The 9257-nt window shown below is 40.8% G+C and overlaps 1 protein-coding gene across 1 annotated transcript; it reads right to left on the minus strand.

Moving 5' to 3' along the window:
- Positions 1-31: 31 nt before the first annotated feature.
- On the minus strand, positions 32-8958 carry exosc5 (exosome component 5). Its single transcript, XM_063907869.1, has 6 exons — positions 8763-8958; positions 6994-7107; positions 5649-5770; positions 5416-5556; positions 378-467; positions 32-228 (listed from the first exon to the last, which is right to left on the minus strand). Exons 1-6 carry the CDS (start codon positions 8887-8889, stop codon positions 133-135), a joined length of 690 nt encoding a protein of 229 aa, XP_063763939.1. The 5' UTR covers positions 8890-8958; the 3' UTR covers positions 32-132.
- Positions 8959-9257: the final 299 nt, after the last annotated feature.

Below are 9257 nucleotides of genomic sequence, written 5' to 3' on the forward strand. Positions count from 1 at the left end.
GTGCTCGAACTTCTAAAATCAGGTGAACTCACAAAATGAAGAATATTTTTATTTAATAACATCAGTATTTGTATTTATTTAAAAAATGGAGAAAAAAAAACTATCAGGGAAAAAAAAGGAGCTGCTGCTTCATCAGAGGTTTTTGGAGTACCGCCTCCTAACGGAGTCTCTGTAGAACTGGAAGATGTTCTCTGATGCTTTCTGGCTGACTGCTATACACTGCTGCAGCTGCAGAGAAAGATAAAAACAAAAGTATGATTTAAATCAGGTCCAACACCTCATCTTCATCAGACCTGAAGCAGATCACTAACACTGCTGGCTGATGTGGAAATCACACAAACTTAAAATTTGACAACGTTGATCATTCATGTACCGACCTCATGAACTGAAAATGATCCCGTGGTGTATGACATCATCACTCTTTGTTCCTTGCTGTCAATCGCAAAAGTCATCAAAGCTCGACTTTCCTGTAGAGAGAGTGGAAACAGATGAGAACTAATGAACAAATTCAGCATGTATTGTGACAGAAGCCCCTTTTTTGAAAAGACATGCAAATGTTTGGTCTAACAAAAACATTTTAACAAGCGACAAATCTACTGACATTATCTCCAATCTGTCGGGTTCATTGTGTTCCACGAGTTATTTTATTATTGTGCATCAAAGGGAAATTCTGTTTGTGGATGTTGGTGTATCTACCATTCCGAGTCAGCCTGCTTTTCTGTTACACCTCTACGTTTTTACAAGAGTCTAGCAAAAAAGACTTGAGTTGTACAAAATGGAGGTCAATCTATAGTGTTATTAAATTACTAACAATATGAGCACAGTCAGAAATGAACTAGACTGGCCTGTAAGAAATACAAGAGTACAATTCAATTCACGACGTTTCCTTTTTCTCTACTTCAATTAAACCAGGGAACGCATAAATCTTTATTAAAAAATATGAACTTTCTGTGGTTCAGCCCTTCATCACACTTACCCTGCATTAGAACAATTTCCTAAAAAGATTACAAAGCCTCTTTGCTACACATTCATCAAGTGGTTTGATTCCTGTGTCCATTAAACCTGTTCTCACCTGTCTTATTTGATGGCATTACCTTTCTATTTATTCAATAAATTGTTTAATAATTATTATACAGAACTCAATCCATGCATTTATAAAGGCATGGGAAATAAAGAGGAACCGACAGTGTGCTCACTTTACACGTTAACACACGAAGCAGGTTGGATTTTTTGGACAGCAGAGGACGTTAAAAGCACTCCTATTGTGTCTAAATTCTTAAATGAACCAGCAGCACCCCTTCAGACAACGTTTAGAAGTTGATCAGAAGTAAAAAATAATTCTGAAACGTTGGATTTAATTTAACTGACACTAAAAAACACTGGCTACACAAACAAGAATTCCTGCTGAGGAGAGGAGGCGTGCTGTATGTTACTCAGAACGTTACAGTAGACCGCCTGCAGTCTGCGTTCTAATCCTTCAAAATGAAAGACAGCCTTCAGATTCTGTCCAGCAAAACAGATAATCAGGTACGCATCCTTCGTTGTGTTTGTATGCAACATTTATACCAGCACATCTTCCTCGTAACCTACGGAACTGATTCGGAATATGTCACCTTTTTCTTCCACAAACTATAGACTTTACATATCCTTTAAATTCCTGAACATTTCACGGATAGGTATTGTGTTTCCACCACCTAGAGCCCGAGTGGTGATGCGGCATGACGTAACTGTTAACGTGCCTGCTTCATAAAGCCACACCTAGCGGGAATCCCTCACATAGACAACAACAATGGGAGATTGTATTGAAGAGCTGCTCATTTTGCTTTGTAAAAACCAAATGGAAATAATAGGACGACTTCACCACAAAATTTCCATTCATCACAAGTGACGTTCAAATGTTCTTCCCACTCATCATCATAAACTTCAATGGCGATTACGTAAGAGAAAGAAGGTAAATATACGTCCTGTCCTGTTAATCCTGCCCCCGCCTCCAACGCACATATGTGGTTCTTGTCTCTAGACCAGTGGTCTCCAACCTTTTTAAGCCCAAGATCCCTGACCTTCATCTTGGTGAGAGGCAAGATCTACCTATTTAAGCGTTGAAAGAAAAACACAGCCCAGATTGTACTTCCAACTTGACGCCTTTTATTCAGGCTAACTGTATTTGAATTACGTGAAATGCTTTGGTCCAACGTTCAAATTTATGCAACAAAAACACTGTAATTATCAAACTGGCCATAGCTACACATCAACTTCAATTCTAAATTATTCAATTTAATTTCAACACAAAAAGAAAAGGAATGTGGAATTTGTGGAATTTTCCACATATGACAGTATTTTTTTATGGTAGACAAGCAGATCATATCAAGTGTTACGCTTATCCACTGAAGCTTCATTCAAGTCACATTAATATCAGCATTTTAGAAAACAGAACTGTAATGCTAACAAAATTCTCAATGCAATTAGGCCAAGTACAGCTTCATGTCCAACACAAAAAATAAAGGTGTGGCCTTTTTCCTTTTGTATGAGGTTATTACTTTGTTCATAGAAGGCACACACACACAAAACACACAGTGAGCAGATCACATGCGGTGTTATGCTTATCCACTCAAGCTTCATGCAAGTTACATAACATCTGCATTTTAGAATATATATATCAATAAAATGTATTATTATTATTAAAATAGAACTGTAATTGTGTTTTAATAAAATTCTCAGTCAGTGTAAATACGCTCAGTGCAGTTATGTACCATCTTATGCATCATCACTTTTCACATTGCCATCAGATGTCAAAACTGGCATGTTACTCACCCAGGTTAGTGAGATGGCTGTGACTGAATACTGTCTGTGAGTGCTTTGTAGTTTGGCTCATAGCTACTGACAGCTAGTCTGAGACAGTCTGTGAGGTGTTTGTCAGTGAGGCGGCTCCTGTACTTTGATTTAATTATTTTCATCTGTGAAAACGCCATTTGACAGAGGTAAGTGGATCCAAAGTAGGCACTCACTCTTAGTGCACATGAGGTGAGGAGGGGAAACGTCTCCCTGCTGACAATTCCCCAAAAGTTACTGTCCCGTGATCTTACTTTCAGCTCAATGTCATTTTGCAAATCAACCATCTCCATGTTAACCCCACTAGGCAGAGCAAATACCTGCTGAAATTTGGCTGCTACCTGTTCCACATCAATGGTCAGGAATGGGTTTAAGACGAATGCAGCAATATCTTCCATGACGTCTAAATCACTAAAACGCCGACTGAACTCTGCTGCCACTTTGTCCAGGTGAACACAGTACTGCTCAGGGTGAAAAGCGTCCTTGTCACCGATGGCCTGTGACATTTTCTCCAGGTTGGGAAAGTGTGTCAGCCTCCCGTTTTTCAGCTGTGTGTTCCAAACACCGAGCTTGGCCTTGAACGCATTCACTGCGCTTATCATGTGGGGCAGGTGTCGGTCTTTTCCCTGGAGCTCGTTGTTCAGTGCGTTCAGTTTTGCCGTCAGGTCTGTCAGAAACCCCAGATCCAGCAGCCACTGATCATCTGACAGCTCCTCATGCTCCTCGTTTCTTGTATCCAGAAAAGTCTTTATCTCGGGCAGCAAATCAACAAATCGCTGCAGCACTTTGCCGCGACTCAACCACCGGACATCAGCGTGGAGGAGTAGGTCTCCGTACGCGGCATCGAGCTCATCCAATAACGCCTTGAATAAGCGGTGTTGAAGCGCTTTGGCCTTAATCGAGTTGATCAGTTTGACCACCAGAGTCATAACTTGAGAAAAGTTCACGACCTTCCCCACCAAGGCCTGCTGGTGAATGACACAGTGGTAATTCACGAAGTCAGGAAAATCATGGTCATTACGGCACAGCGCAATAAATCCAGCGCGCACACCGCGCATCAATGGGGCTCCATCAGTGGTAATTGCCACCAGTTTGTGAATCGGGATGTCATTATCGCAGACATCTTTTTTAAACGCGTTGTAAATATCCTCACCTCTCGTTCTCTCCTTTAAGTGCAAAAGAGTGAGGAGATCCTCTTTTGTTGTAGAGTCCGGGAATGCCATCCTGACAAATACAACAAGCTGAGCTGTGTCCATTACATCCAGGGATTCATCAAACTGTAGTGAAAAATATTCAGTGTGACAAATCTTTTAACACTTGTCGATCCACGTCCCCTGACATTTCCTCGACCCTCCTCGCCACTGTATTGGGGCCACGCTGGACACTGCGGAGCGCGGTTTTGATGTCGTCTTTGTTTTTGAAGCCGTTGAAAACCGTCTCAGCAGTGATGGACATTGCCTCCTTGAATAAATCGCCATCTGTAAAAGGCTTCTAGTGTTCGCCAAAAGGTGACTAATACGAAATGAAGCTTCAGTCGCAGCCTTATTTTGAGCAGCAGGTTTTGTGAAAAGCGACTGCTGAGCCTTCAACCCAGCTTTCAGCTCAGCAACTTTCCTAGCGCGGATTGCGCTCTTGGCGGGGAAACTGTCTTTGAATTTGTCGTGGTTAGTGTTGTGGTGCCGCTCCAGATTTCCTCTTTTAGACAGCGCCAGAGTTTGGTGGCACAGCATACAAACACACTTGTCTTTCACCATGGTGAAAATAAATTCCTCTTCCCATTCCTCATGGAAATGATACGTTTTCGACTTCTTTCTCGGAGCCTCCGCCATGCCAGCTGACAACATTGCCGTCTACTAGCTATCACCTGCTAGTGCCGTATATTGTCATTTTGCGACAGTTAATGTGCCAGTGTCCTTCTTTGATCTTAATCGTCATTTTAATGCCGCCTGTTGCGCTGAAAAAATACAACGACTGGATCGGATAAGATAGAGAGAAAAAAAAGGCGCTTGCAAAACTGAACATTAATCAGCCATAATGTATTTGTGTAATTATTTTTCTATTATTTTGGGGATCTACAGGGAATGTTTCAAAGATCTACGATCGCGATCGACGGGTTGGCGACCACTGCTCTAAGACCGACAGTTTTTTGAAGCCAGATAAACTCCGGTTTTCTATGACAAGAGCCGGCTTCGCTACAGTGGGAACAGGAAGAACCGGTGTTTATCGGGCTCTAGTTCCGAACTGGCCCAGGATCCGGTTTGGTGGGAAAGGGGCATTACAGTGAGTTTTGTCGCTGCAATCAGAATGTCATCAAAATGGGACTAAATATCCACAGACAGGCATTATATAATGTAAAGCCAAGATGTCGTCAATATCTCTGTACATCTTTGTAATATATACACTTAAAACACACATGAATGATGGGCGGAAATGGAACAGGAAACCCAAAAGGTATGTTTTACTGTTCTGTCATCATTAAAGAAAGGATGTAATGTAACTCATATGCCTCAAAGACAATAATAGTTACATAAAAGGTGGTTATTTGACCTTCCACTGTCAACTAGCCTTTTGTAGCCACACCATTACCTTTTCCTGAGCTGCAGTGGGGTCCGTGATGATCTCAGAGTCTGCGTTGATGGCACAGGTCACCCCGCAGAACAGGCAGTTCATGGGCAGGCCTGCGTCCATGAGGGCCATACAGGCGGCGTTCAGGAAGCAGGACAGGCGCTGAAGAGCAGCTAAGGAAGAACAGTTACCAGGACACAACCTTAAGGCACCATTACGACTCACTACCGGCAGAAAGTTGTACTGAAGGATACAGAGCCGTCGTCGTGGATCAGCTGGAGAATGAGGGTGAGGGAGGAGCGAGGGTGGAGGGTCAACAGCAGAGACGCCTCGCAGGTTTCTCGCACACACTGCTCCTGGGATCGCTCCCTTACACCTATAGAATGAAGATGTTGGGACACATCAGACTGGAAACAAAGTGGCTCACCCACCCCGCCTTGTGGCAGGTTGTGGTAGTGTAGCTTTTGCACAGTAGAAAAACAAAAGTCTGTAAAAATAACAGTTACTCGCCTCCTAATGCTCCAAGAACCCTAATAATCTTCCGTTGATCACACTGCCAGAGCCCATACATGTTCCCTTTAGTATTAACTTTCTGTCTGTCTTCTTGTGCCAATTACTTTGAACCTCTTTCCTTCTGTTGAGCTGTTTTTTGTTCTTATTTTCAAATCGTTTCTTTACTGGGGATAGCTCAGCCATCACAAGTCTAACGTTTTTTGCTCTCCACAAACATAAAAACACAGCGATCGCCGCTGAGAAAAATGGACAACATAATAGAAAAGTGAAAGGTTGTAAATGCAGAGTAGTGTCCCATATTTTCCCCCGTTTCTTTTGTTTCAGTTTTTAAGTATTCGTTGATTGAAAATTGTTTGTTGTTTTGGGTCACAGCTGATTTCAAATTGCCCGGATTTCTTTCTGTGGACTGATATGACTGCACATCGTCCCTTGATCAGAGAATCCTTGTCAGTGTTCTGCTATCTAGAAAGAGCAGACACCTGAATTTCCAAACTGACCAATCACAATAGAGTATTCAACTAGGCCGGGTAATATATTGCGGGAATATATTTTCAAATGTAATAACTTCTTGTTTCAGCACTTCCTTTTAACAAAAGTATATTTATATTTCAAAGTGTATATATATTTAATGTATTTAAATATTATAGGGGTGCACAATGAACCGTAGCTTAATCAAAATCACATTATGGGATGGTTCCAGATTAAATCGTGGGAGTAGCTAAATTTGTTGCAGGCAAAATATGTGTTAAAATCATTCTGCGTTATAATTGTGGAGCTGCAGAGACAGTTTCTCAGCCTACAAATCTTTGTCAGACCTAATACATGTCTTTGTTTGGTACTGATCCTCTTTAGAAAGAAAGAAAAACATGATCATTTTAAATAAAGATCTAAATGTTGAATGATGAATCCCTCCCATAACATGAAATACATCGCAATTGCCATTTCTGTCAAAAATGAAAAGTTATGTTCTCCCCCAATTGTGCAGCCCTGAAATGTTGGTGCTTTACTCAAAAGCACTAAAACACGGATTCAGGAACTACATTAGAAACACAAACAGATTCAATGAGAATAAAAATCCTCACTTACTGGGCAATCCCACTTTGGGCTGGATCAATACCTCCAGGGTTGCCCGGTCATAGATCTCCTTACTGACTTTGACCTCAGCTGGCCCGTACACTGCGGCCATCACACTCGTGTCCCCTTCACATGAGGAAGAAAAACAGTGTTATTCAACTGAAAACTAATTATTATGGCAGAAAGAATAGGAAATAGACGCATCATAAAAAACAAAATAAGACAGATAATTACAATTAGAAAGTCTATAAGGGACATAAACATTGAAGTGTGAGTATTGAATGCAGATCAGCTGTTGGTAAGTAGAAAAAATAAGAAGAGTAACACTAAATCATTTGGGAGAAAAACAGACCCGAGACTAGCAAGAAATACCACATTTTTTACAATATCATCAGGTGAAATGGCTGTTTTGCTGAGGAAACTCACTCTTATAAGTAAACATCGATAACAGAGATCCGGAAAGTTGCAATTTACAGACATTTACAGGGAAAAAGGTAAAGAAAACAAAGTAGAAAACCGTTAAATAAAAAGGCAAGCAGGCGTAAAGAAAAATAAGTACACTGAGGTTAAAAATAGGAAGCAGTATTTAAAACAAGTGATTCAGCATATAGAAAGGTATTGCAATAGCCGGTAAAATTGTACAAACACTGTAAAAAATAAAGTGTAAATTGTACATAAACAATGGCTTGGTTCACGTTTGAGTTTTCTCACGCTAACAAACGCCAAGCTGTGACAAATACTTTAAAGCAGGGGTGTCAAACTATGGCCCAAGGTCCAACTGTGGCCCGTGGTCCATTTTTAATTGGCCCTTGGCAAATTTTAGAAAATTTAGAAAAAGTTTAGAAAATGTTCTATCAAATCTAAGTTGAGAAGAAATATACCATTCATATTTCCCCTTATTATAAGCAATCTGAAGCTTCTGTTTTAAGGAAAGCCCTGCAAGCTAAATAAAGGATACCCCATGGAGAGCTGTGATGTAGGCTTTTTGTTTCTTAAAGCATTTAATATAATATATATTTCATTGATTAAGCTAACTTATAATTTACAATGAGGCAATATACATCAGCCCTAGTGAGGGGCCGAGGCCTTCGTATGCTTTTCGTATGTGGCCCTCAGTGAAAATAGTTGGGACTCCCCTGCTCTAAAGGCTAAAATGTTGGTTGTTGTTGGGTAACCCAGAGTTTAGTTGCAGGCAAAAGTTTCTCAATATATTTAATTGATAGCTCGGAAACTACTGTTTAGGACAATGATCATTATTTTGATGAATATTGTGGAGTACAACCTACTGACACATCGTCCCATATACTGTACCTCTCTAAAAGAGATGCCCTCACTGTTTGTCCTAATTTAACACAGCATTCAGGCAATACATTAAAGACATAGGTTAAACATAAGTTTAATACTTTGTGAATAACTTAGTAACATGTATGATAAGCAGTGGTGGAAAGTACATGTACAATTTCGAGGTACTTTATTTGGGTATTTCCATGTTATGTTACTGTAACTTGTGTGTATTTATTCATGTGTGGTGTACTATTATGTTTAGTATGGAACATACCTGAATACTGCTCCTAACAGTGATGGCGGGTAAAATAAATCTAAGGCTAATGTATCTGGCTGTGGTTAAAACCCACTTAAACCAAATTAGAAAATCTAGGTTCGAGTTCAGTGCGGATACCAACTGGGGACTTGACTGTCTTGTGTGCACATGTGCTAAATTAGGCTAACACAGAGCGACGCCAGCCGCCTGTGGGTGATATTTCAGTTACTTTTAACGTTACCTTGTACGAAGGACGCTGAACCATCAGGTCGAGACAGTAAGGTCTGTTCACACCCAAACTCTCTCAGAGTAACGTTTGTACGGGCGCACACTTCCATGCTTCTACTACGCGGCGATGGAGGACTCATTTGTTGCGGGCTAGTGACGCAATCTGTTTTGCCATTTGCGGCCCTTACTGATGACGTTTTCTTGTTCTTCTTCTTTGGGTTTAATGGCGGATCGCAACCAGCTTTAAGGTGCATACCGCTACCTACTGTACACGAGTGTGTAACATTATGTCATTTAGCCTTTCTTAAATTCTACTCACCAGCCTTGTGTTATTTAAAAAAGTAAAGAGAGCCTTCCTGGTGACTCTTACCCCTCTCCCTCTGTCCCCAGTATCCCCATTAAATCCCAGTCCCTCCCCGCCTCTTGGACTTTATCATGTAACCTTTCTCTTTCTACTGCATACATGGCACAGTGAAATATGATATGTTCAACGTTTTCTTTCACTCCA

Source organism: Eleginops maclovinus, chromosome 18, assembly GCF_036324505.1.
Source record: "Eleginops maclovinus isolate JMC-PN-2008 ecotype Puerto Natales chromosome 18, JC_Emac_rtc_rv5, whole genome shotgun sequence".
In the NCBI taxonomy this organism is placed as follows: Eukaryota; Metazoa; Chordata; class Actinopteri; order Perciformes; family Eleginopidae; genus Eleginops; species Eleginops maclovinus.